This window comes from Ochotona curzoniae, unplaced genomic scaffold (genome assembly GCF_017591425.1).
Source record: "Ochotona curzoniae isolate NIBS_2020 unplaced genomic scaffold, NIBS_Ocur_1.0 contig_2321, whole genome shotgun sequence".
Taxonomy (NCBI): domain Eukaryota; kingdom Metazoa; phylum Chordata; class Mammalia; order Lagomorpha; family Ochotonidae; genus Ochotona; species Ochotona curzoniae.
This window is the reverse complement of record NW_024465421.1, coordinates 8,185,409-8,212,721: the sequence shown is the minus strand read 5'-3', so window position 1 is coordinate 8,212,721 and position 27,313 is coordinate 8,185,409. Positions and strand designations below refer to the sequence as shown.

General features: G+C 56.5%; 3 protein-coding genes across 3 annotated transcripts; 2 read left to right on the top strand and 1 right to left on the bottom strand.

The window, feature by feature from the left end:
• Positions 1-1,514: 1,514 nt before the first annotated feature.
• TGFB1I1 (transforming growth factor beta 1 induced transcript 1) lies at positions 1,515-6,196 on the top strand. The gene is made up of 11 exons (XM_040972973.1): positions 1,515-1,566; positions 2,735-2,850; positions 2,967-3,019; positions 3,133-3,275; positions 3,410-3,497; positions 3,618-3,723; positions 3,835-4,047; positions 4,758-4,931; positions 5,087-5,168; positions 5,314-5,462; positions 5,576-6,196. Exons 1-11 carry the CDS (start codon positions 1,554-1,556, stop codon positions 5,840-5,842), a joined length of 1,404 nt encoding a protein of 467 aa, XP_040828907.1. The 5' UTR covers positions 1,515-1,553; the 3' UTR covers positions 5,843-6,196.
• A 1,030-nt stretch (positions 6,197-7,226) lies between these two features.
• SLC5A2 (solute carrier family 5 member 2) lies at positions 7,227-13,015 on the top strand. The gene is made up of 14 exons (XM_040972968.1): positions 7,227-7,365; positions 8,234-8,305; positions 8,395-8,499; positions 8,823-8,987; positions 9,211-9,316; positions 9,947-10,027; positions 10,136-10,365; positions 10,631-10,766; positions 10,945-11,052; positions 11,147-11,297; positions 11,407-11,575; positions 11,660-11,875; positions 12,558-12,687; positions 12,789-13,015. The coding sequence occupies exons 1-14, from the start codon at positions 7,252-7,254 to the stop codon at positions 13,013-13,015; spliced, it is 2,010 nt and encodes a 669-aa protein (XP_040828902.1). The 5' UTR covers positions 7,227-7,251.
• Positions 12,010-25,626, bottom strand: RUSF1 (RUS family member 1). The gene is made up of 13 exons (XM_040972969.1): positions 25,280-25,626; positions 25,050-25,164; positions 20,024-20,069; positions 18,665-18,697; positions 18,472-18,577; positions 16,891-16,992; positions 15,494-15,564; positions 15,232-15,416; positions 15,094-15,151; positions 14,649-14,719; positions 13,953-14,096; positions 13,769-13,846; positions 12,010-13,419 (listed from the first exon to the last, which is right to left on the bottom strand). Exons 1-13 carry the CDS (start codon positions 25,577-25,579, stop codon positions 13,322-13,324), a joined length of 1,407 nt encoding a protein of 468 aa, XP_040828903.1. The 5' UTR covers positions 25,580-25,626; the 3' UTR covers positions 12,010-13,321.
• Between the last annotated feature and the right edge of the window lie 1,687 nt (positions 25,627-27,313).

The following is a 27,313-nucleotide window of genomic DNA, read 5'->3' as shown; positions in this document are numbered from 1 at the left end:
CACCAAGCAGGACCTGCCCATGTCCCTGTGAGTTAACACAGGCCACCCTGGGCACACAGCATTTAGTAAGCCATTGTCCAGGGAGCTCTAGAGCCCTGGGATGAGTCACCAGGCTTCTCTTTAGGATGTCGTGTGAGGCCCCAAAGGAGATCTACTCCCTGTTGAGAGGACCTCATGGCTCAGCCAGGTACCACCAGCTGGGACCATGGCCAAGCTCGGAGGGGTGTACCATGGGTGTGTGATGTGTGCCCGAGGCCTTGGCATTCGTTTACTGACTCTGAATCACCCATCCCTGAGTTCATTTTCATCCTCCGGGCCAAGTGCCTTAATGCCACCTGCTGCCTGGATTCTTGGTAGCCCAGAGAAAGCCAGAGCCCTGGTCAACACCCAGGTGAGGGAGGGGCTCACACAGCTTTGGTGTCCATCACCTGGGCACCAGATCCTTGACCATGAGCAGCAGACTGGCTTGAGGAGAGCCCCGGACCGGATCTGGCAGGACTTGCTTCTGGGCAGTTGTGTGCATGGTCTTCTCTTTTCTCAGGCCACATGTGAAAACACACAGAGGCCCTTTTTCACTGCAGGTAATAAAAAACTCGCCGAGTTGTAAGAAGCAGCCCTGTTTATAAGTAGCACCCTGGGTTCTGATTCAGCCCTTGGCCGTGGCCTACAGCAAGGTGCTGAGGTGGGCCTATTTGTGCTTGCCAGTTTCCATCTCTGGGTGATAATTTGTTTCCACATTAATTTCTCAAATCCTGATCCCTAGAGGGCGCCCTCCTGCTCTGGGGCGGGACCCTGTCTGCCTCTCATCAGTAGCTTGGGAAAGGCCGGTTTGGGAACAGGCTGGAGTAGACACAATGTTAGGCCGGGACTTCAGGGTCATATGGGGGGCTGGTTGGGGTCTGGCTTCCTGGAGATGCTTTTTCCCCAAGTCTGCATGGAGTGGGGCCTGGGCCTCCAAGTGGTCTCTGACTGCCAGAAGACCCTGGCTTAGCACCGGGAGGGATGACTTGGCGTCTGCAAGGATGACTGCAAGGATGACTTTCACTAGGTTTATCAGAGTCTCACGTTACAGTATTGCTCCAGCTCCCAGCTCGAAAATGCTTTCTGGCGCCATCTCTCCAGAATCGTGCAAGCAGGGTGCCCCCCGCGCTGTGCTAGACTGACTTCTGTGCTGCCTGCGGGGCGGGGGGGGGGTGTCTGTAGGGAGCCTGCGTCCCTGTCTCCGAGCCTCACCAGACTGGGGCTCTGGAGTTGGGTCTGGAAGAGCTCTGGCCGCCTGGGACTCCCTGCAGCTGAGGCCAAGGCTGGGGTGTGGCCGCCGGCGGGGCTGGCCTTGGAGGGCCGTGGCGCTCCCTCGCGTCCATGCCCCCGCCCCGGGTTCCCTCGGTTCTTCGCCGCCTCCCACCACCCCCCTCCATCGCCATCCCAGCGGGTCCCGGCTTCCTTACATGGTCACGGCCGGGCTTCCAGCTCCCGGACGTCCCCCCGCCCCCCGCCCCCACCGGACACGGCCCCCGCCCTGCTCGCCCCACTCGGCTCGCCCGCGCCCCGCCATGGAGGACCTGGGTGAGTTGGGGCCCCGATTCCCCGGGGTCCGGGGTCGCCAGCCCCTCGCCGCCGCCGCCGGGATCCGCTTCCTTAGCCAAGCACACCTCCCCATCCCCTCGCTTCTGGCCTCTGCCGGCGCAGGCTTTCCGATTCCACGTCCGCTCTTCCTGCCTCTCCCTTCCTTCCTTTCCCAGGCTGGCCGCCCCCGCCCTTCTCCCCTCGCGGGCTCCTGGCCTCGGGTGGGCGCTCCGACCGGGGGCTCCGGGCAGGGAGGAGTTAACGAGGCTTTGGACCTGGGACCGAGAAACTGCTGGGAGTTAGAGTGTGACAGCATTTAGGAGGAGGAGAGGCTGAGTATGGCAGGGGTCCCGGTGCTGATGGGGGGTGGGGACAGGGGGAAATAAGACAGATGATTGCAGGCGGAAGGGGAGGACTACGATGACTGAGAAAGCTCCGGTGCCCACCACGATGCTCGGAGTCAGGAGTTAGCAGGACCACTACTCCAAAGTTCTGGAAGGGGAAGAGTTCCACGGACCGGTCCGGGGTCCAGGAGACACTTGGGGTCAGGACGGGGACCCAGGTATCTTGTCCTCCCTGTTGGCCGTGCCTGTGACTGGAAGGGCTGTGCCAAGGGGCTTCCCGCACCCTGCAGTAGAGGCTGCGCCTCAGTAGGAGTAACGGGCCCAGGGTTGCGGAAGCCAATCGGAAAGCAGGTCTCAGCCAGCTCACCAATGAGGAGCCTTGGGAGGGACCCGGCGGGCCCTGCAAACGGGCCTGCCCAGGTAAGGGGAGGAATTGGTGAGTGTTGCAGAGTCTCCAATCAGAAAGCTCCATGCCACGCGTGGAGCCAATGGAGCAACTTGGAGTGCCGCCCACTTTAGCTTGAGTAAAAAGACCTACATTGACTGATGGGGAGAGAATCAGAATCAGAATCAGAAAAGAGAATCAGGTAGTTAGGCTGTGCTTGATTCCCAGGATGAACCATTCTGGATGTTCTGATTAGAAACTTTTATAACGTTTTGCCACCTTCTCTGCTGTGATTTGGCCCAATGTTTCAATCTGTTTCTAGACCTCTGCTCTTGAATCCTGGCTTTTGCCTTCCTTAAATACTGCCCTCTTGGAGTTCTCATTTCTCTGGCCCCTACATGACTCCTCAGTCTCTAACCCAGAGGACCTCTCCCTGCAGATGCCCTGCTTTCTGACCTGGAAACCACCACCTCACACATGCCAAGGCCAGGGGCTCCAAAAGAGCGCCCCCCAGAGCAGCTCACACCCCCGCCACCCTATGGGCAGCAGCCACAGGTGAGATCAGAGGCTGGGGACGATGCAGCCGTAAGGGTGAGGTTTGGGGAGTTTGGGTCTCTCTAGAGAGCCAAGTAAGGCTGGGCATCCTACATATGCCTCTCTTCTCCCTGTAGACAGGTTCTGGGGAGCCTTCCGGGGCCTCCGGGGACAAGGACCACCTGTACAGGTGAGGGAACTGGGAACTGGGCCATGAGGATGGAAGTGCTGAGCTTGGCTGGGAATAGGGGGTGGGGCTTGGGCACCCCCACGCTGAACCCGGGCTCCCACTTTGTTTCTCAGTACGGTATGCAAACCCCGGTCCCCAAAGCCTGCAGCCCCTGCGGCTCCTCCCTTCTCCTCTTCCAGTGGTGTCTTGGGCACTGGGCTCTGCGAGCTAGACCGGTTGCTTCAGGAACTTAATGCCACCCAGTTCAACATCACAGGTACCAGGGTTGGGGAGCTGGTACCTTGGTGGGACAGGGTGGAGCGGAGATCACAGAGGCACAGAGCCACAAACCTTTAGCTGGGAGAGTGGGTTCTTGTGGCCCCAGCCCAGTGCTGTCTCTCCTCTCTCTAGATGAAATAATGTCTCAGTTCCCCTGCAGCAAGATGGCTGCGGGAGAGCAGAAGGAAGAACAACCTGATGATGAGAAAAGACCCAGCCTGTGAGTGTTGTCACAGGCAGTAAGGCTGGGCGGGAGGTGGCACAGATCCCAGATGTGTGAGTTCTTAAAAGGGCCCCTGACCTGGGAGACTCAGAGATGACACAGCCTTGTTCTGCACAGCCCTCCCAGCCCTTCCCCTGCCCACCCCAAGCCTTCGGCCACATCAGCTACTCTGGAGCTGGACAGACTGATGGCCTCCCTCTCTGATTTCCGCGTCCAGAACCACGTGAGTCAGGCCGCGTAGAGGCTGCTGTCCACTGGGGTTCCTCAGTTCTTTGTGGATCCTTCCACATCTGCTGCCTTGCTGACTCACTGCTCTTGTGTGTCCCCACTGCAGCTCCCAGCCTCGGCGCCTGCCCAGCCACCAGCGGGGATGACCACAGGGGCAGTGAACTCAGTGGATGAGACTTCCCCATCCCCACCAGCACCGGCAAACAAGGGCAGCCTGGACACCATGTTGGGCCTGCTGCAGTCTGACCTCAGCCGCCGTGGTGTCCCCACCCAAGCCAAGGGCCTCTGTGGCTCCTGCAATAAGTCCATTGCTGGGCAAGTAAGTGGGATCCAGAGGCCCCATAGAGCCAGGCTTTGTGCTGTTCCCTTTAAATGACTCCAGGAAGTCTGTGTGTGATATGCCGGAAACTTCAGTCATGTAGCAAGTAGGTGGCAAGAGCACAAATTCCATCCTAGGTACAGTTCATCTTGGCCCTGCTATGTGCCAGCCACACACTCCTTTACCAACTCCATCTCAGTGTCATCTTCAGCAAAGGCTTACAGGCATCTGCAAAGACCGTCCTTCCTCCTTCAGAGGAGAGTGGGAGCTGCACAGGTGTGACTGGCAACAGCTGCACCCGGTGAGGGATCCACAGTCTCCTGCTGGGTTAAGTGCCCGACTCCCACCCCAGCCGGAGGTAGCCGCTCTGCAAAGCCTGGACCCAAGCCACTTTCATCTTCTTGGTTCCTCATCTCCACAGAAATGAATATGTGATAGTATATATTAAATCATGTTCTTCTAATGCACTTTTTAATTTGAAAGCCAACTTTTTTTATGGTTCCCCCAAAGTACAGTGGACCATAGGCCTGCCGTGTGTGTCTTCTGTGGCTTGGTGGATAAATCCTGGGACTGAATCCCCATCACTTACAAGTGCCACCAACCTGAATGTTAGACAGTTCATCCTGGTGAGTCAGGGATAGGAATCAAAAACCTACATCTCTGCTCATTGGGCCTGTGGTTGCCTCCCCCTCCCCGACCGCGACCCGCAGGTGGTGACAGCTTTGGGCCGTGCCTGGCACCCTGAGCACTTCACCTGTGGCAGCTGTGCCACTGCGCTGGGAGGCAGCAGTTTCTTCGAGAAGGATGGAGCCCCGTTCTGCCCCGAGTGCTACTTCGAGCGCTTCTCGCCACGTTGTGGTTTCTGCAACCAACCCATCCGACATGTGAGCCCCTCCCTCCTCAGCCGCTGCGCCCTCAAAGCACTCTCCCTCCGCCCCCCCCACCTTCCCCCTGACTCACAAAGTCCCTGTCAGATGTGCCTCCTCCCTCAGTCACCCAGGCTCTGGCCGCCCCTGAGTGTCCTCTTTGGTTCCCGCAGAAGATGGTGACAGCCTTGGGCACTCACTGGCACCCGGAGCACTTCTGCTGCGTCAGTTGCGGGGAGCCTTTCGGAGAAGAGGGTGAGACCTCAGACCTCGGCAACTACTCCGGTCTGCGGGCTCCTGCCCCATCCGCTGCGGACCAGACCTCCTTTGCTAGCTCTGACCGCCTCTCAGCGTCAGCCCCGCCCGCAGCTTTGATCTGAGCCTCTTCCCACACCCCTAGGTTTCCATGAGAGGGAGGGCCGCCCCTACTGCCGCCGGGACTTCCTGCAGCTGTTCGCCCCTCGCTGTCAGGGCTGCCAGGGCCCCATCCTGGACAACTACATTTCAGCGCTCAGTGCGCTCTGGCACCCGGACTGCTTCGTCTGCAGGGTGCGCGGCTGAGGGGCGGGGCCGGGGCGGCGGGAGGGGGATCTGGGATGCTGATGGGGCATCTCTTTGGGGCGGGATGGAGGCAGCTGACAAGCCTTGCTGCCCTTCTCCAGGAATGCTTCGCACCCTTCTCCGGAGGCAGCTTCTTTGAGCACGAGGGCCGCCCGCTGTGTGAGAACCATTTCCATGCAAGACGTGGCTCCCTGTGTGCCACGTGTGGCCTTCCCGTGACCGGCCGCTGTGTGTCGGCCCTGGGTCGCCGCTTCCATCCGGACCACTTCACCTGCACCTTTTGCCTGCGCCCACTCACTAAGGGCTCCTTCCAGGAGCGTGCGGGCAAGCCCTATTGCCAGCCCTGCTTCCTTAAGCTCTTCGGCTGAGGACGCACCGGGTTCGCGGCTCCTTGCACATGGCTCCACAGGCCCATTGCCGGCCAGATCCTCCAGCCCACCAAGGCCTAGCACCTGGAGCGCAGGGCTACCTCCAGTCTCCTGGAGAGGCCCTCCCCTAAGGTACTCAAGTCCGCCCAGGTCAGAAGGCCCTGCCAACCCTGCTGCCAACTCCTCCAGAGCCGGTTGGTCCCGTTGTGACAGGAGATTCTGCTCCAGATCTTGCCCTACTCTATCCCCCAGCCTTGGGGGGAAGGGTCCTGCCAGGCTCTGCAATTGGAGGGTCCCACCCCGTCACTGCTCAGTGCACTTTTTTTCTACCTGCATAAACTCACATTCCACATATCGCTGTTGCAGTGTTTGTGTGCTCGTGTGGGAGGGAACCTTGGTGGGGGTGGTGGGACACGCACCTCGGATCTATCCCCGCAGCATCAAGTTCACACCGGCCCGGGGCCACTGTGGGACCTGCAGCCACATCCCTCTAGTGCTGGAAGGGTCAGGGTCGCCCAAGGCTGGAAAGGGCAGCCACCCACTTTGGACTGCACAGTCAGATGGGGAGCCAGGAAGAGTGCAAAGTAGAGCCCCAGCACCCCTACCTGCTCCTGTTCCTCTTTCCTGCAAGTCCTATATCCTTGGGATCCGAGCTCACTCTGTTCTTGCCTTTTGGTCCCCAAACTCTCTCTCGGAATGGTCAGAGGTGTGGCTCCATCCAGAAGTGCCCATCAGGCCTGGGCCAGGTGAAGTTAGGAGCCTGAAATTGATTTTTGATCTCCCACGTGTATGGCAGGCCTGGCTGTTGTGGGTGTGTGCGGAGTAAGCCAGTGGTTGTGGGTGCTCTCTTTCTCTCTCTCTCAGTTTTTCAAGTAAACAAAATACATAAAATAAGAAACACAAAGAAGCCTACGGCTGGATTGGAGATGATGTGGGTAGATTGTAGTGAGGAGGGAAGAAGGAAGGGGGCAGGAATGCAAGCATTCGGACCATCATCTGCTATCACCCAAGTGGCACTTTGACGGGCTTTAGCTTAACCCACAGAAGCACAACACACACCCTGGGGAGGATATCTGAATGGAGGGGTCACACTGCCAGGACTGGGTTGGAAACAGTGTCTTTGGATTGGTCAGAAGCTGGGGCGCTGACTCAACCAGGCCCCCTGTCTCGAGGCTGCTGGGTCAACATTTGAAGGGGATGGCATGGTTCTGAGCCAGGAAGGAGAGGGCCCCAGGAGCAGCCTTCGGCCTTGATAGGACCTGATTCAGCTAAATAAAGCTGGGGAGGGGGGAATCGACCTTGGGGGAACTTGTCGGCTCACTGCCCTTGAGGTAACCATTAATCCCTCCCCTGGGGGAATCCAGAGACTGGTCCCTTGAGGAGCAGATCGTGGAAGAAGGGAGGCACCGATGGAGGCCAGCTCTGCACCAGCGCTGGGGGGCCAGCGGGCCCTCATTGACAATCCTGCTGACATAGCCGTCATTGCTGTGTATTTCCTGCTGGTCATTGGGGTCGGCCTGTGGGTAAGAAGTTGAGGGGCTGCTGCCGGAGCCTGGATTTTCTAGGGTTTGGGAGAAGAGTGTTAGGAAAATGGCAGGTGCAGCTCATGGAGGGATTTCTGCATCTCAGAGGGAGAAATGTAGGGCACAGGAGCCACAGGAGCCTGTCTACGGCCTCGGGGAAGCCCAGGCCGCTCGGTTGCGTGTCTACCCTCCTTTGGGTTCTGCTGGTTGAGGAGTCGGTGGGTTTTCTTTATATTTTTAAAAGATCTGTTTATTTTCATTAGAAAGAGAGAGAAGGAGATACAGAGAGAAAGAGCTTCCATCCACTCCTCAAGTGGCTGCAACAGCCAGAGCTAATCCAATCTGAAGCGAGGAGCCAGGAACTTCTTCCAGGTCTCCCATATGGGTGCAGTGTCCTAAGGCTTTGGGCAGTCCTCTACTGCTTTCCCAGGCCACAGGCAGGGAGTTGGAAGGAAAGTGGAGCAGGCAGGACACAAATCAGCACCCATATGGGATCCCAGTGGTTGCAAGGCAAGGATTTAGCTGCTAGGCTATCGCGCCGGACCCAGTGGGTTTTCTTTGGGGTCAGCATTCTAATTTGGTCTGTGGCTCCCTGTCCGTATCTCAGCCAATCAGCAGCCTCAGTCCAAGGCTCCCAGGAAAGCCGATCGGGATTGCGAAGCTGGACACTAGGCTCAGGACCCGGTTGGATTGGGGTGTCCGAGAGGAGGTTGGGGGTGGGGTGCGAACAATCAGGGGAGTTGAGTGCTGGTTAATCTTCAGCCTCAGAGAAGGTTGAGGAATGTGATGAGGAGGCTAACGAGGTCCAAAGATGTGCCCCAAATCTCGTTCTTCCCCCCCGACTTCTCTCACCTTTCCCCGCTCCCAGTCCATGTGCAGAACCAACAGAGGCACTGTCGGTGGCTACTTCCTGGCAGGACGAAGCATGGTGTGGTGGCCGGTGAGAGGGGCTGGGCCATGGGAGGGAAGGGGGCCCAGGAAGCCTGCCTTAACCCCCCCAGGCTCAGCCCCACCATCCCCGCCCCCCAGGTCGGGGCCTCTCTCTTTGCCAGCAACATCGGCAGTGGCCACTTTGTGGGCCTGGCAGGGACGGGTGCTGCAAGCGGCTTGGCTGTGGCTGGATTTGAATGGAATGTGAGACCCTCTTTTATTGATCATCACACCACCCCCCAGGGACCGTGCTTGAGCTTGAGGCGGGAGTGAGGGGCACACGGGAACCCCGCCCCCCCGGGAGGGACTGGCCAAGAGTGACAGCTGTGGAAAGGGAGGGAACAAGGAGGCCCAGGAAGGTGTTCACGCTGTCCCTGCATGCCCAAGGCCCAGGGCGGGCGGTGCTGCACAGCTCTCCTCTGAGCCCAGGTGCGGCACATCCCAGGCGCAAGTTCCAAAGGAGGCGTTGGTTCCCTGCAGGAGGGCAGGCCCCAGGGTCGCTCTCTGCGGTGGCACTCTGCCTGCAGGCGCTGTTCGTGGTGCTACTCCTGGGCTGGCTCTTCGTTCCGGTGTACCTGACCGCGGGTGTCATTACCATGCCGCAGTACCTGCGCAAGCGCTTCGGCGGCCATCGCATCCGCCTCTACTTGTCGGTGCTCTCGCTTTTTCTGTACATCTTCACCAAGATCTCGGTGCGCACGTGCGGAGGGCAAGGGCGGGATCCTCGCAGGCCAGGGCCACCTAGTGGAGGTCTGCGGGGGAGCGGGGAGAGAAGAACCGGGGGAAGGAGCAACGACCCCGTGAGTGGGAACATCAGTGAGCCATGGAAGCATAGTAGGGTCAGCTAAGGACGTCTGGGCCCCTGCTCTGGTCCCAGGGTCCTGACCTGTGGGCTCTCTCCTTCCTTCCTCCAAGGTGGACATGTTCTCCGGGGCCGTGTTTATTCAGCAGGCTCTGGGCTGGAACATTTATGCTTCGGTCATTGCTCTGCTGGGCATCACCATGATTTACACTGTAACAGGTGCAGGGGCCTAGAGTATGGGGACATATGCATGTACATGGGAGGGGAGCTGTGGATATGGCTCACAGAAACCCCTGCAGGGGCAGAACTGTCCTAAGGCAGCCCTCTCTCTCTCTTTCTCCTCCCTTCCCTAAGTGCCTGGAATTTGACCTGAACCTTGCAAGACCCAGACCAGGTTGAACCTGAGAGAAGGGACTGGGGTGGGCATGGGGAGGTGCAGAATACTGAACAGCTGTGGTCCTTACAGAGGACTTGGCTAGTTTCCAGCAACCCAGCCCAGCCCAGCCCTGTTCTGAGGGTCTCCAAAGTTGGGGGTGGAGGCTGAGGTCAGATTGGGACCAGAATAGGGAGGGCCCAAGGGCCGGACCTGGATGGCATGGAACTGTCTACTGCCCAAACAAGAAACTGGGGCCCAGTGGAAGCTTATAGGGGGTGCCTGGCCAGGAGGGCATCAGTGAAGTCTAAAACCCATGCAGTCCCTCCACTCCGAGCAGGCTTCCCAGTGCCCAAATGCACAGTGTGGGGGGAGACTGGCTGTCGGCTTGAAATTTGCTGTACAGAGAGTGACACCCCTTTCCTATCTGTGAGATCACCCTCGGGGCTGTTCCCACTGAGCCAGGCCTATTGCAGGAGGGCTGGCAGCGCTGATGTACACAGACACAGTGCAGACTTTCGTCATCATTGCAGGGGCCTTCATCCTCACAGGATACGGTAAGGACCACAGTCAGCAGGGGAGGGCACCCAAGGTCATGGCTGCAAGGGTCTTAACCCTAGGGCATGTGGGTCCTAAGGAGGGCTTTGGTGTCGATGCCCACACAGCCTTCCATGAGGTGGGCGGGTATTCCGGACTCTTCGACAAATATCTGGGAGCGATGACTTCGCTGACAACTTCAGAGGACCCGGCTGTGGGCAACATTTCCAGCTCCTGTTATCAACCCCGGCCTGACTCTTACCACCTGCTTCGGGACCCTGTGACAGGGGACCTGCCGTGGCCTGCTCTACTTGTGGGACTTACCATCGTCTCCGGCTGGTACTGGTGCAGTGACCAGGTGTGGGGTTAGAGCTTGGGCTGCAGTGGGGGGCCAGGGAGCAAAGCTGACAGGTGTAGCCTGAACCTACCTCCAAGGGGGCAGGTAGGAACCAGGCCACAGTGACACTAAACCAGTTAGTTGGAGCCAGATCTCAGGGATCCCTGGGAATAGAGCTGAGCTGGAGACACTGCTGGGCCAGTTGGTGGAGTCAGGAGGCTGCAGGAAGGTATGTAGGGGTGAGGGTGGGGACCGGCTGCTGGGAGTTGAATACCCCTCTTCACAGGTCATAGTGCAGCGCTGCCTGGCTGGGAAGAACCTGACCCACATCAAGGCAGGCTGCATCTTGTGTGGCTACCTGAAGCTCATGCCCATGTTCCTCATGGTCATGCCGGGCATGATCAGTCGCGTGCTTTACCCGGGTAATGTTAGTCCCACCCCCTTTCTTGCGCCAGGGTCCCTGTGTGCCCATCTCCTATTCCCACCTCCTAGGAGGGAGGTCCCTTTTATCCATCCACTAGGATCTTTACTTCCCATCTCAAGGAGTCAGGCTCCCAGACTAGACCCGGTCCTAGCCACACGGTGGCCTCTTTCTGGCAGACGAGGTGGCTTGCGTAGTGCCCGAGGTGTGTAAACGTGTGTGTGGCACGGAAGTAGGCTGCTCCAACATTGCTTATCCGCGGCTGGTCGTGAAGCTCATGCCCAACGGTGAGGGCTGGTGGGCAGAGATGCCTGGCAGGGAACACCCAGAGCCCCCGGCCTCCAGGCGCCCCCTCCCCCAGCCTCACTGCTCCCCTTACAGGACTACGTGGACTCATGCTGGCAGTCATGTTGGCCGCACTCATGTCCTCCTTGGCCTCCATCTTCAATAGCAGCAGCACACTCTTCACCATGGACATCTACACGCGCCTGCGCCCCCGTGCCAGTGAGGGCGAGCTGCTGCTAGTAGGACGGTACGGCCTGGGCTCCCCCATCCTGCCACACCTCCTACCAAAACCTGCCAGCCCGGGTGGGGGCACTGGGGCACCCAGGGTACAATCTCAGGCTGGCTATCCATGGCAGGCTCTGGGTGGTGTTCATCGTGGCCGTGTCAGTGGCCTGGCTGCCTGTGGTGCAGGCGGCACAGGGTGGGCAGCTCTTCGATTACATCCAGTCCGTCTCCAGCTACCTGGCCCCTCCCGTGTCTGCAGTCTTCGTACTGGCGCTCTTCGTGCCTCGCGTTAACGAGCAGGTGCGTGCACAACAGCATGCATGGTTGGAATCTTGGACCAGGGTTTGGTACCCCCTGCACCAGCTGATACTGTCTCCCCTGCAGGGTGCCTTCTGGGGACTGATCGGGGGCCTGCTGATGGGGCTAGCACGCCTTATTCCCGAGTTCTCCTTTGGCACGGGCAGCTGCGCGCGCCCCTCAGCTTGCCCGGCATTCCTGTGCCGGGTGCACTACCTCTACTTCGCCATTGTGCTCTTCCTCTGCTCCGGCCTCCTTATCATCATCGTCTCCTTGTGTACCCCACCCATCCCACGCAAGCACGTAAGTGGCAGCCTCTGGGTGGCATGGGTACCCCAGAAAAGCTCCTCTGTGCGCCAGGGCAACCATTGCCACTTCCAGCCCCGCCCTGGGGGAGGGGGAACCTGGCCCTACTGAGGGTGTGTGGCAGCAGGCTGGAGTCCAAAGTAAGCACATTTTTATTTCAGTGACACTTATTTTTAGTGGTTTAGGCAGAGGCAGCCTGAAGACTTTGTAGAGCTGGCAATTAAAACCCCGGCCAGCCCCCTCCCAAGCCAACCTTTTTGACATAGTCTTTGGGACTCAGGCCACGGGACCTGACTGGGGGCCAGGGACACAGTGCCCTCTTGAAAGCTCACAAAGGGGTCTGGTTTTGTGCAGCTGCAGGCCAAGCACCACCAGGCAGGGCTGAGTGAGGCGGGCAGTGGGCCTGGGAGGACCAGAGCACAAAGTATACTTGTAGTGTAGACAGAGACTTGGGGTGATGAAGGGAGGGAGGAAAAAGGTGTGAGCAGGGATCAGAAGCTTGGGGTCTGCATTAGGTCAAGGACCAGCCGAGTCAAAGTCAAGTTTGAGCAAGCAGAGCCTGGGCTGGGTGCACACTGGACAGAGGGCAGTCCCAGGGCTGGTGTGACAGAACAAGAGACCTTAGGACCAGGGGTGCGGGAACGGGACTCCCACTCGGCCCCTGCTCCCACCCTCCCAGCTCCACCGCCTGGTTTTCAGTCTCCGGCACAGCAAGGAGGAACGGGAAGACCTGGATGCCGATGAGCTGCAAGCCTCAGATTCGACCCCAGTCCAGAACGGGCGCCCAGAGCACGTGGTGGATATGGAAGGTATAGCACTGCCCTCATTGGACATGGGACTGACAGGGGAACTGGGCAGGGAGAGGCACGAAGTTCCCTCAAACTAACTGTTGGGCCTCAATTCCTCCCAGAGCCGCAGGCTCCAGCCCCAGGCCTATTCCACCAGTGCCTGCGGTGGTTCTGTGGAATGAACAAGGATGGGGCAGGTGGTCCTGCACCCCCAACCCAGGAGGAGGCAGCTGCAGCAGCCAGGCAGCTGGAAGACATCAGCGAGGACCCCCGCTGGTCCCGTGTGGTCAACCTCAATGCCCTGCTCATGATGGCTGTGGCCATGTTCTTTTGGGGCTTTTATGCCTAGAGCCAACTAGGCTGTGCAGTAAGCTACGCTCAGGACAAGATTTGACCTCACAGTGAGTGGGGACAGGGGGTCTGTGGCAGTCCCTGGAAAAGGGGCAGGGACAGGAGTGGGATGAGAAGGCCCGGGTTCCCCTTCTGTTCACCTGAGGCCCAGTCCATTTGATTGGCAAGCACCATCATGAGGTCTCAGCGAACCTGCCACAGCAGTTTCCCTAAGCACAAATAAAGCTGCCGTCCCCACACCCTGCTGTGGCCAGCATCCTTGCTCCAGACTCTGGTGCTGGGCACGGGCCTCCGTCTGGAATGCTCACAAGACCTTCTTTTCTGGAGACTGGAGCCACGAGGCTCTCCATTCGTCCACCTCGAGCTGGTGCTTCTCAGTCTTCCAGCCAGCATTCTGCAGCCCTGGGGCAGAGGAGGGCATTGGGATACTGTGAGGATGCCAGGCAGGGGTCCCGCGGGCTGGCTCTGCAGGCCAACGACCTCGGACACAACAAGGTGAAAACCCGTTCTGCTGAGCTAGCATGAGGGAAAGGCTAGCATGGAGAAGGTTGTAAACCAGAGGTCAACATCGGTCCGGGGGAGCCCCTCCCCACACGGCCAGCCAGGATCACAGAGTCAGTACCACACAGCCTCAGAGGCGCTGTATGACCAGGCCCTGAACTTCGGAACACCAAGAGAAGCCAGGTGCTTCCGTTCCCAGGTGGGCTCCTGCGGCAGAAGCCTCAGAGAGCTGGGAGCTGAAGGATGTTACCTTTTAAAAACTTTGGGAAGAGCTGATCCAGCACCTGGTGTGTCTCCTTCACCACAACCCAGCTGTCTCTCTCAGGACCTGCAGGGCACAAGCAGCAGCTCTCTGGGCCCCGGCAGGCAGACCGTGCCTCACTCATCCCTCTCTGGCTCTGTGCCGTCAATGGTCACATGGATGAGGCCCCCACCTGCCCGCAGCCGGCTCCTCAGCTCGTCCAGCTCTTCCAGAAGGGGTCCATCTCCCCGCAGTGCTCCAAGCACCAGCCCATGTGTGGCAGCTCTTAGGATGGTCTCGGGGCCTGCCATCTGGCTCAGGACCACCTGTACCTGGTCTAGAGAGCCGGGGACAGACCAGTGTCAGGAAAGAATAGACATCAAACACCCCGACCCATCACCCTGCCTCACACCTGTCTGCCAGGGCCTTGGAAGGCCATCTTCTCACCCTTTCCTCCCCTAAACAGATATGCCCTGTTTCCAAATCCCCCAATACAGCTTCACAGCAGCTCCGGGAGGCAGGCTGTCACGGCTTTTGATAATTAAGCACTTTTAATCCCCAGCCCACAATGATGAGCAGAGTCAAGGGCCTGATCCCCCCAGAGGCAACTCGGGAAGGCTGAAGGTCCCAACGTGCATGTGTGGCAATGCGCCAAGTGCCTTTCTACTTGACTGTCAGGCAAACGCTACAGGAAGTAAGGCAGGTATTGTTACTGCCATCTTACAGAGGGCTAAAGAGAACTACCCTGGGCCAGGGACTTGTATGCATCTAAGTCCTACACCGGAGCATCCTCTGGGCCACTACAGCAGCCTCCACACAGCTCAGGCTTGGTGCTCTGAGTCCACAAATAATGAGAAGCTAGCCAAAGCTGGGCAAATATGACACTCACTTCGTGACTGGTCCCAGCGAAGCAGGTAGGGTTCCTGGTGCCCCTCAATCAGCTGCTGCAGCTCTGAGACACTGGCCGGGCCGAGGGGGCAATGAGGAAGGGGAGAATAGAGACAAGGGAGTAGCCACAGCTGTCAAGCTCCCTGGCAAACTCCCGGAGTCCCTCACTCACTTCCCACCAATCCGTCTTCTTCCTGTCCATCAGCTGTGCTCCCTGTCCATCCATCCTTCTCCTCCCCAACAAACACATCCGAGTATCTCCTCTGAGTTACCCCACTGCTGCCCCCTCCACTCAACTCCAGGTCTAATCAGTACAAGTAAAGAATCTAGAACAGAGAGGTAGGATGTGGCCAGGGCAGGGGGTGGGGGAAATATGTAACCAACCCAGGAGCCCCAAGTCTCTGTGGGTGGCAGTTACAAGGAGGAGAAGGCACTGGACCACTCACCTGGATATCAAACGGTGTAGGGGGACCCCCAGGGAGAGAGATGGAGATGGTGAGAAACCTGTAGGAAGCTGGAGTCAGGAACCCAGGCAGGGGGAGAGGTAGGGGAGACACAGGACTCAAGAGTGAGGTGTTGGGCACCTGTCCACAGTGGTTCCATCTGGTTGGCTGACGTGGGGTCAAGCACCTCTCCCCGCTGGAGAAAGTGCTTCACGACCAGCCGGAGCCGGCCTTCATTCAAGGTCTCCATGACGAGGGCTCGGACAGCCCGGTAGTTGGCGTAGATGTGGAGGGCAGTGAGGAAGAAGAAACAGCCGAGGCTGACGCTGGGGCGAGAAAGTGAAGTGGCCAGTGCGGGCACCAGACCGGCCAGCATCAACGCCCGCCCTTGCTCCTGGCTTACCTGAGGCTGCCTGATACCAGAGGAAGCATCAAGAGGCTGACGAGGAGTCCCGCCAGGTTCACCAGTGTCTCCTAAAAAATGACAGAGGGGTTGGGAGTCGGAGGGCCCCCTCTAGACCTGAGCAAACATCCCAAGTTCTCTCACTGCTTTCCTCCCTGCTGCTCTGACGGGGCTGCCAAGTACATGGTCAAGGTTTCTGGGGTGTGAGCTGTCAGTTAAAGGAAACCAGCTGCTCCTCTGCCTGGGCAGACACAGTGACTCTAACACATCTTCAATTTGCAGAGTTATCTGTGTAGCCCACACTCAAGACACGCACCACTGCATAAATAAGGAACAATTCTTATTGGTGGCTTACGCCAAGGCCCAACTTGGGCATGCCTTGGGTCAGGGACCTGGGGAGCTGCTTCTTCTGCCCATGGCGGGAGCAGTCACTCTAGCAGCCGTACAGCATGCCAACCAGGAGATCTAAGCAGCAGGTGGAGTAAAGCACCTGTCCTGTGATGTCACTGCTGCTATGCGCTGAGAAAGTCTGGAGCCTTAGGAGGGAACAGCCTGGGGGCGTTGGGAGTGCTGGGAGCCAGCAAGAGAGCAGGGGAAAGCAGGCTGGGCACAGAGCCACACGGCCCTGAAGAGCAGAGCCTGGGATGTGCGATTCCCTCCTTCACCCCTGGATTTAGGGCCAGAGGAGATACAGGGAAAGAATGGGTTCTGTTGTTTCCTGTAAGAAGGTACTTGACCAGGGGGACTGGAATGCACCATGCTTGATTCCCTCAGCTGAGATGGCCGCAGTGAGTCCTTACACAAGACCAGAGCAAGGATTTAATGAGCTCAGAGAAGCGAAACACCTGGCACATGGCTGATGCTCGCCAAGTATTAGCCTGGCATGGTCACATCACATGATGCACACAAGCATTTAGTCAGGAGCTGTGGGACTCCTGTGCCATAGGTTTGGTCTGAGAGGCGTCACCAGCCACTTGCTGGGTAAGGTGGAGAGGCAGTGCTTGCTGAACTGCTGAGCGCCTGCCTCCAGCCCATGACCCCAGCGAACATGCAGAATGAACACCTTTCAACGTGCCAAGAGTTTCATGCAGAAGCCCTCATGTGCCCAGAACATCCAGCTCCCAGGTTGGAGTAGCGGCTGGGGGCTGAGTGGAGGCAGGGACTCACTCCAGCCACACACATAACTGGCAGGGATATGAGAATGGGCTGGACTCATTGCCACCAGCACCTGTGCCCTAGTGCTGGGGCGAGGTGCTGAGACTCAAAGCATCCAGCACCTAGGTTTCTGCCCCTTTTCCCCAGGGGTGCTTAGCTGCTCCTCTCCAGACACCACAGTGTGGCATGGTCTACACCCCAGCTCCATCCCTGGCACACCCTCCCTCCACTCGACTGCTTACCTGGCTGCTGTCCTTGGCTGACACGTCGGCCATGTTGTTCCTGCGCGCCTGGTGCACAGTTAGTGCAGCTCGTGTAGCTCCGCCAGCCACACTGACAACGCACTGGGTAGGGAGAGGGAAGGGCTCAGGTCAGGGCAGCCACAGGCTGTGCACAACACGGGTGCCTGGGTCAGCCAGGCATGCGGCTCCCACCAACCAGAGCAAACCAGGCACGGATGCAGTGACGCCAGGGCAAACCCCAGAAGGCTGTCCTTGTCTCATGGTTCCTCTAAGCACACCTGTCTCATTCCATGAGAAATCTAAAGTCCTTCCTGCACTCTTGCGTACCAATCTGGTCCCTAGGAAATTCCTTCCCCAAGGTGGAGGCCCCAAGGTCATTCCTAGCCCAGAAGTTCCCCAGCCCCCAACGCTTGCTTTGGCTGTGTCCTCTGCACTGTCCAGCAACCAGACCCAGCTTTGCTTCCTGCATTATTTGACACCCCACCTCACCTCAATTCCTCTACACTTCCTAGCCCCATAAGGCCCTGGCTAACCTTGCAACCCACTTCAAAACATACACTGGTGGCCCTGACTGCCACCCCTGCCACCAGGGTAGCCAAATATCTCCCTCCAAGATCTCAAGATGGGGAAGCTCACTGGTGAGGGTCCCTGGTCCCCCTCACTCATCCTGCAGCCCACCAGCCCGCGTTCAGATGCCAGAAGCAACTGAGGTGCTGCAGTACCAACCAAACATGGAATCTGTCCTGGTGCAGCTTTATAGATTAACAGATAAAACCAATCAGTTACTCCATGGGTAGAGAAAGTCTATGAAAAGGCAAGACATGTGGTACAAAATGACGCTGATGTGGCTGAGCAGAGAGCTGATCTTGTAAGTCTTATTAAGTTCTCATCCTGAGAGAAACAGAGCAGGTGAGCGCGGAATCTGAAGGCCGTGTCCAGACACAGCACATGGCTTCTTCCCTGGGACAGGCGAACGGATGCTTACAACAGGTGATGCCCGAGTGCTACTCTTGGGAATGAGTTTGGGTTTCCCTGAAGGCCCGTGTGTGAAAGGCTGGGCTTGCAAAGTCTCATGTTCATGGACCACAGCTAATAGGCAAGGAACGAAGGGTGGAAATGTAACCTCGTTGCAGGGTCTGAAGGCAGGAATTCTGGCAAGCAGAGAGACTGCATGTAGTGGTCAGGGCACAGCCCCCCTAAGACAGTCATGGTGGCGTTACAGCAGAGGCCACACGCATGGAAGAGGGGCCTGCTTCCTATGCCTCCTGGCTTACCACATGTTTCCCTCCATACACACCTGCTCTGCCATCTACATCTGCCAGCTCTCCAGACAGCTGAATTAACTTTGGGCTACATACCCCTCAAAATAAAGCTCCTTCCTTCATCAGTGGCTCATCTTGGGAATCTTGTTATGGAGAGGAAAAATTGACGAATACATTGTCCCAGGGAAGCCGAACGTCCTCTACCCAGTGCGTGGCTGGGCGTGAGAACCCTGTGAGCTTGCCCACTCTCTCAGGGAAGCTCACACCCAGCACTACCGAGGCAGGTCTCTTGGGCAGGGGTGCTTCCAAAGATGGCTACCTTGGCCAGGTTGCTGGTGCTGACAGTCATGGTGAAACAGATTGGGAATAGAGGAGCCATAATCTCCAGGAACATGGCTATATCGTTGAGGATGTCAGCAAAAAGCCTGGGGGAGGGAGCAGAGGTCAGAAGTCAGAGGTGGGAGTCCTTCAGCATGCAGGACTTCCCTTGCTCAGTCCCAGCCCCTCCTCACCTCCACTGCTTTGCGTTACAGTCCAGTTTGCTCCTGTTGGGGAAGAGAGGTTGTTGCAATTTAGATGTAAGGAGAAAACACTTCCTGCAGGCAGAGTGGGGTGCCCTAGCCCAACAGTTAAAGTCTGATGGGCTCAGGAAAACCCAGCCAGCCAGACACTGTCCCCACACCCTCTCCCTGCTGTCTTAAAGCTAGTCATTGGCCATGGGGCTTTCCAGCGAACCCACAGTGTTTTCTCCTTACCAAGCCATGACTCAGGAAAACCCTGAGTGCTCTGTGGCTGCTCCCCACTCCCCAGCACCCTTTGAGGGAAGCTATTCATGGGCGCCCTGCTTCCCCTCTTCTCCCCGGTTTGCCAGGAGCAGCCAGGGATGAGCCCACATACTCTGGATTGAGAGCACATGATACACGCTGCACGTCGTAAGTAATGTGACCCTGCTAGAGGGATGATTTCCTTGGTCACTTGAGTGCAGGTGACAAAGGCCAGGAGAAAGAGCTGGCTCCAACACTCAGGCCCAGGGTATTTCTACTACACAACGCAGCAGGTAAGTAACCCCCTCTCCTGTTCCTGTGTCAGGATTCCTGTGCACAAACACTTGGAGGTCCTTCTTGGAAGTTCCCAGCAGCAGGGGACGCTGCAGCACTGGGGCTGAGCTTTAGGTGCACAATGCTTGGAATCCTGCATTTCCCTAACCAAGGGACTGAGTTCAAGGGCCAGCTCCACTTGTGATTCCAGCTTCCTATTCACATTAATCCTAGAGGGCAATAGGTGATAGCGGGAGACAATTGGATTAAGTTTCCAGTTCTCAGCTTTGGCTCGGTCTAGCCCTGGCTAATGCAGGCTTTAGGAGATGAGCCAGCAGTTAGGGAATGGATCAATCTCTCTTTCAAATAAACAAACTTAAAGAGTTTATAGCACAACCCGAAGTTGATAGTTGAAGTCTGGCAGGGAGGAGAGGAGGAACAGAGCACTCCTGCACTGCGAAGCACACACAGGGCAGCTCCTGAACACCACAGCCCGGCTTGGGTTCTGCCCAGTAAAGCCGCACGCCTGATTCTGTGGCAATCTCATCACACAGCTGCAGGTGTGTATGGAGCTGAAGGAAAGTCATTTTCCTTCTCCAGATACTTCTCATCTGTACAACTGCACACTCAGGGCTACCCTTCCCTACAAGGTTGTTCCAAGGCTCAGAGACAACACAGAGTGGCTGGAGGCAATGCCAGCCAGGCAATGTGTGCCATATGTGGTGCAGATATGTCCCTGAACCCCGAAAAGCACAGCGGCTGACGCTGTGACCATCAACATCACTGCTGCAGGCGCTGCTACCCTCCATCCCCTGGCTGGCAGGACAGACTCACCCCTTCCACCAGGCGAAGATGATGCGGCCCAGCATTCCAGTAGAATCTGGAGAGAGAAGACACCATGGGTAAGGAACACAACACAAATGAGACCTGGGATCTGCAAGGTCTGGTGGTCCCCGGCATGGGAACTTGGATGCCTGGCTTAGTTTAGTATATTCTAGACAGTCACAACTGTGTGAGGCAGGGCAAGAGTGCCTAGACTTGGTTACTCGGTAGGTACTCAGAAGAACTCTGAGAGATACGGCCAAGAAAGGCTCTTTGAGGCACTGCTAGCAACAGCCAGAAACTGGGGTAATGCAGGTGTTCATTGGCAGGTGACTGTGTAAATAAACTCTCAAACATTCACTCAGATCTCAGCAGTGAAAATCCAATGAACCACTCACAGCAAGCAACATGGATGAACACGGCGTTGCAATGTGCTATGAAGGAGCCACATGGAACAACTCATGAAATCCACACACGGCAGAATATACTTCTCAACTCAGACTATATAGCGGTTACAAAGTTATCTCTACTTGGCGGAACTGTCCCCAAAAAGCAGGAAATCTTAAGTGCAAAGTTCAGAAGTCCCTGCTGATCTTTCAGCTCACAGGTCATTACGGTATTATAAATAAAGGATCTGAACTATGGGTTGGTGACATGGTGTGGTGGGGGAGGGGTGTAAAGACGCCTCAGACTGGGGAGAACAAAGAAGTCTCTAGAACTAGCTGGACCTTCAGTTGCACAACAAATGCTTCCTGGTTGCCTACCCTGTGCCAGGCACTTCATAAAGCCAGGGTTGGGAGGAGGGTACCGCAGTGACCCAGGAAGGCCTGGCTGTAGGCTCCGCACCCAGCCAACAGCAGTCAGCAGGCAACAGAAAAAACACCGATTTAGACCAGTGCTCAGCGGACTGTGGGCTTCCACCCTTTCCCGCTGCTTTACTGGAACACAGCCATGCTCGCTTGTTTACGTACTGTCGGTGGCTGTCTCGGTGACACAGAGCAGAATTGGTTGACAGTGACAGACACTAGGGCATGCAAAGCACAAACATTTACCATCTGGCCTTCTGCACAAAATCTTGGCTAATTCCCACCCTCCCTTACACTGGGACAGTACCCACTATGGCCAGCAGAGGGATCTTGAAAAAGAATGGGGAAGGACTCATTGGGGGGAGGTGGGGCAGAAAAAGGACAGAGGACCCCGGACTGCTGTCTGAGCCTGAGGGAACCCACCCTGAAGTGAAGGATGTCAGGGAAACTAGGTTATGGGAAGGGCTGGCATCCACAAGGCAGGAAGTGGGTGAACGGCCCACTGCATTCACTGCAGGGGCCTCTTGAACGCTGACAAAAAAATATTTAGATCTATTTCATTTAGATCTATTTGAAAGGCAGGCTGAATGAGAAACACTTTCACCTGCTGGTTCACTCTCCAAATGCCTGCAAGTGCTAGGGCTGGGCCAGGCCCCAGCCAGGAGCCCAGAACTCCATCTGGGTCTCCCCACTGGGCGGCAGCTGTGCAAGCACTTGAACCATCCTGATTCCTCCCAGGGAGCTCAGCAGCAGGAAGCTGGACGGGAGACAGCAGCCAGGACCGGAATCAACACTGCAGTATGGGATTTAGGAACCTCGGGAGCAGCTTCATGTGCAGTGCCAAGACCGCCTCCCTGAGGCCTTCGGGACAGGCTTTGCCGACTGGAGAGGCTGCCAAGCACTCGGGGGACACCTTCAGTACCTACGGCCCTCAGGGTCCATGCAAACAGCCCCTCGGCTGGGCAGGAGTCACACGCCTTTCACAGAGGCAGCGATGGGGAACTCCAAGAGCTGAACAACACTGGGGTTTCTGCAAGGAAATGTGGATTTCCAGCTGCTCTGACATCCCCAAGACATGAAAACACCAGGCTTGCCTTGCTTCTCTGCCATCACCAGCTGGGGCTGCACGGCGCTACCTCAGCCAGAGGAAGCGGGTGAATGGGTTTGCGTTGACCTGCTCCACTTCTCCATGCCTGCCCTGTGAGACCTCGGGGTGCGACTCCTCCAGGTGCCTTTACAGCCGCCCCCTTCTATCACTCACCTGCACCTATCACTTCCATTCAAGGAAAGGGAGATATACAGAAAGATCTTCCATCCACTGGTCCACTCCCCAAGCGGCTGCAATGGCCACAACTGAGCTGATCTGAAGCCAGGAGCCAGGAGCTTCTGGGTCTCCCAAGCAGGTGCAGAGTCCCAAGGCTTTGGGCTGTCCTCGACTGCTTTCCCAGGCCACAAGCAGGGAGCTGCATGGGAAGTACAGCGTATGGGGCACAAACCGGTGCCCATATGGGATTCCAGCACATGCAAAGCAACTTTAGCCACTAGGTTACCATGCCAGACCCTCAAGCACATCATATTCTAAACAACATTTTCATTTTTTTCATTCAAGATTCTGGTATTGGATCAGGTTAGTGATGTAAAGTACGGCAAGATTATTCCTGCTGATCAAGAGGGAACCCACTGGACCAGATACCACTTTTCTTCTCCTTGCACACTCATTTCCAACCCAGTGCATTTTCTCCTTGGGCCACTTGGCACAAAGAGGGCCCTGCCTGCCTCTTCATGGATCATTAGTGTCAGTCTGCAGGATCTGTCTGAATCTGGAGCCCAGCACTGGGATGCACTGACACACAGAAAGGCAATACTGTTCATTAGCAGACATAGTTCTCATTTGCTTTTTTGCTTCGCTTTGCATTAATTGGGTTGTGAGCTCTGGAAAGTTCTGAGCTTTAATAAAGAATCAGCTGTCCAAAAGTTATTACCTGGCTCCACTTTGAAATCCCAATTGTGGTAATTAAGAGCCGGAATCTTGGCCCTAAATGACACTGGAAAAAAGTGTGTCACCTCTCTGTGCCTCAGTTTCTCCCTGAGAAAAATGAATAACAGCATCCAGCTGCCACGGTGGGTGGAGACGAAGACCCCTGTTCACATAAATGAGCAAACCGCCTACCCTGCAGCGGGCAGCCTCACCACAGGGAGGTGGGCACGGCGAGCACCGTGGTTCAGTAGAGACCCACCTAAGAAGTCCAAGGAAGATTGTTCTATGGAGCTCTGCTCACTAAGTTTCCACATTTGATGGAAATGCTCCTGTCCAATCCTGAGCCATTATGAGGGCTTCTGTTAACACCAATTACAGGCTCCAGAATAAGTGAATATTCTTTCATACCTTAAAATGGCTTTACTTTCCCCCCCCCCCCCCCCCCCCCCAATAACGTGCCTGGAATAAAACACATACAGACCAGGCAGGACAGCAAACAGACCAGCATGTTGGTGGAGAGACTAGGATGCTTCAAAATGACACAAAAATATCAAGTGCTAGGATAGCCTAGTGGCTAAAGTTCTTGCCTTGCAACTGCCAGGATCCCATATGGGCACTGGTTTGTGTCCTAGCTGCTCCACTTCCCATGCAGTTTCCTGTGGCCTGGGGAAAGCAGGAACTTTGGAAGGACTTTGTGGCCTGGCCCCAAAGTTTTGGAACCCTGGACCCAGGGTGGGAGATCCGGAAGAAGCTCCTGGCTCCTGGGTTCAGATCAGCTCAGCTCTGGCCACTGCAGCCACTTGGGGAGAGAATCAACGGGTGGAAGATCTTTCTCTGTCTTTCCTTCTCTCTGTAAATATGCCTTCCAAATAAAAATAAATAAATCTTAAAAGTATACATATACATATATATATAGTACTGTCCCAAGCTTCAGATTTCATTCCCTAAACTAGGCCAACCAGAGAGCAATGGCAGAGTAAGCACTGTGTGATAAAATGAGCTTCACCACCCAAGTTCAAATCCAGACCTTACCACTTACTGCCTATGTGACCTTCGATAAGTGTTGTGCCCCGACTCTCCTCATCTGTAAAATGGGAACAGTGGCTATTTACCTGAGCTATTTGGCAGACTAAAACAATACATACACAGACTGGCACATACTAAGCATGGTTTGGGGGGGAAGGGAGCAGGTCCCATGGCAAAGTGGATTAAGCTGCCACTCGGGACCCTGGTAGCCCTGGTTCTTCTTCTCATCCAGCTTTACGCTAATGTGCCGGGGGAAGGCAGACGATGGCCCACATCCTTGGATTCCTGGCACCCACGTGGGAGACCCTGAGGAAGTTCCAGACTCCTGGCTTTGGCCTGGGCCAGCCCAAGCTTCCGCAGGCATTTGGGGGGGTGCAGCAGCAGACGGAAGCTCTGTGTCTCTCCCTCTCTTGATCTCTGCCTTTCAAACATGCGCACCTGCAAACAAAAGCCAAACAGCAGCGTGCATGACAAGCAGGACTAAGCGCAGCTGAACTCCATGCACTGTCAGGAGAAGCCTGCTCCTTTCTGGATGGTTTGCTCAGTCCTAACTGCAAAGGCGTAAACACGAGGCTTCCGACTTCCAGAGCAGGGTGGCTGGCCAGGCCGGTGCCAGAACGCAGTAAGCCTCCCCTTCAGCGCTGAGTGAACCACCATGTGCAGCAGCAGTGTCCACCCACGGCCGTGCACAGCACAGCCCCTCTCCACCCTGCAGGAGGCACAGCCCAGACTCCACCTCTCAGTGATTTTTTTCATAAACCAGTGGACCCTCATGAAATGACTGTTGATTTCCTTTTTAATATAGCATCATTTAGAACCCCAGAGGCTAAATAGCACCTTTCATCTTTTCAGAATCTTCTGGAAATGACCAACTCCCACCATACTGGGCAGTATTACTGAACAAGCTGCCTTCTCTTGCAAGCTTCCTCAAACAGCCAAGGTGTGAGCGGGGAGGCAGCGACAATGGGCCCACTGGGATCGGCTGATCTGAGGACTCGAAGCTTGTGTGGGGCATGAAGTGTGGCCCTAGGTTGTTGTGTGGGATAAAAGGATTGAGGCTGTGGGTGTTAAGATGGGGGTGCAAATGGGCACAGTACCACAACACTGGGGAGACTGGGCTCCTGCAATCGACCTCAGCAGACAGGAGCCTAGGATACAGGCCGAGGGAGAGAAGGGGCTGGGGTTTTGCAGCGAGAGGTCACAGGCCGGCCCCCGGGGTCCAGCTCACCTTTCACGAGCCAGGTGGCCGTGGCGGCTGACACCGTGGCTTTTGCATTTCCCACCCCTAGACCCAGCAAGACTGCCTGGGTGGCCAGGGAGCCGGAGAGGCTGGAAGCAAAAGCCTAGAGAAGAAAAGAAGTCAGGCGAGGTGCGGGCGCAGCGAGCCGTCCTTCCTGCGTTGCGCCCACCCTCTCCCGCCGCCATCCGTCGCCCCATGCCCCAGACCACCGGGCTGACCTGCACAGAATCCCACAACTGGTAGGGCAGGTAGTCGGGGCTGACGCTATCAGGGAAGCCCTGCGGCAGGAACACGGCCTGGAGACCCCAGAGGGGCTGGGAGGCGGCGCCCGGACCGTCCCCCGGACCCCCGTCTCCTCCTTCGGACTTCGCCTGGAAGACCCTGGAGAACCCGCGCCAGCGCCATCCTCCCGGCTCCCACTGTAGGCTCCCGTCGGCCGCGGCGCGGCAACCCCGCGCCGTCCCGGAGCCGAACTGCTCGGAGCACAGAGGGCTCCCGCCACCCGCGTCCTCAGCCATGCCGAAGCCCGGCTCTCCGGCCTGAAGTTAGACGTGGCCTAGCTGCGCTTCCGGCTCGGCGACGGCGGCTGCGGAGGGACAGTTTTTCCTTCGCGAAGGCGCCCGGCGCCTGCCTCGCTGTGACAGTGTCCTCGGGCTTCCCGGGCCGCCTGCGACACCCCGGGACTAGCCCGGCTCTTTATCTTTGCGGCGTTTACTGTGCATTGGGAGCATTTCGGCTCCCGAAGTCCTCGTGAGCGGCAAACTCCCAGTCATGAAGAGGAGGAAAGATGGCGTCCCTAGGGACCGGGTGGTGTTTGAGGCATTTGATGCAGCATCCTCAGCTTGGGCTGTGGGACTTGAGGCAAGTCAGCGTCCCCTTCTGGGCCTCAGGCGGCCTCTGTGCTGTGGAGGGTAGAGACTGTATTTCTATTTTCTCTGTTTGGTCCGGGTATTTTGGGACCCACACAAGAAGACATTCCTGAGGCCGCCCAGGCGCTTTGTTTTGCTTTATTTTTCTTTCTGGGAGTCTCTGTCCTCCTGAACCTGAGGGAGTTTGATTCCTGAAACTTCATCCAGGGCCGAGAAAATTCGATGATGTGTCAGAAAGCCGGAGAAGCCGGAGGAAAGTTCTGGTTTGCTTACGGGGTGATGGGGGCAGAGTCCAGGAAGAAATTGGCAAAGACTGAAGATGGAGTGCTTCCCTTTCAACCCACTTTCCTCTCCTTCTCCCTCTTTCTCCTTTCCAGGGAATGCAGTGGATTTACTTTCAAGCAGACATTTGCCCAAAGCAGCCTATTTTTCATCAGAAAATAAAATCCCCCAGTTCCTTAACCAGCCTCAAAACAGTATGACAGCTATCGGAAGCTTCTTATCCTTCCGAACTGTCACCTTTCTCCTGGACATGAGCCTGAAACGCCCTTATTCCAGCCTCCCCTTATCTGACAGCAGTGCCATCTCTGAGGCCCAGATGGATAAACCGAGGCAGCTAATTAAAAGAGAGAGAGAAAAGCAAGTTTCTTGGTAGTTTGAAAAGTTATAAGCCTTATGTTATGCAACATTACATTTTCTTTTTCAAATTTTTTATTCGTGTATTTGAAAGGCAGAGAGATCTCCCATTTGCTAGTTCATTCCCAAAATACACGTAACAGCCAGAGCTGGACTAGACCAACCCGGGAGCCCAGAATTCCATCCAGATCCTAGAATTCCATCCCGATCTCCTACAAAGGTGGCCGGGGCTGTAGTGCCTTGGGTCATTAGCTGCTGCCTCCTAGGCTATGATATGGTGTCTCAAGTGGCTGTGTAACCACTGTGGCCAATGCCCACCCCAGGGTGCTAGATTTTCAGTGTTGACTCTGTGAATGTGTTGAGCCCTGAGGCCAGTGTCTATGAGGGAAATCCCAAGGGACTGCCTCACTTTGAATGTAGGTTCCTGCCAGGGTTGTAGCTGTGAGATCTGGACAAGCTGCTTGCTGCACTCTGTCCTTCCAGTTCCTCAGCTGCAGAATGGAAATCATCCCAGCACCTAGCACATGCAACTGGGATGAGGGTTAAATGAGTCGCGTGTGTACAACTGGGATGAGGGTTAAATGAGTCGCGTGTGTAAAACTCTTGAGCTAATATTTGGGGAGAGTGACAGATGTTCAAATGGGAGCCCCTTTGCTCTGTAAGAGGCAAGTCAAGTAAGTAACTGTCATGACTAGGGTTGCCATAGAATTTGCTGTTGGAAATAGATGTTTTGAGTGTCACCAAGGG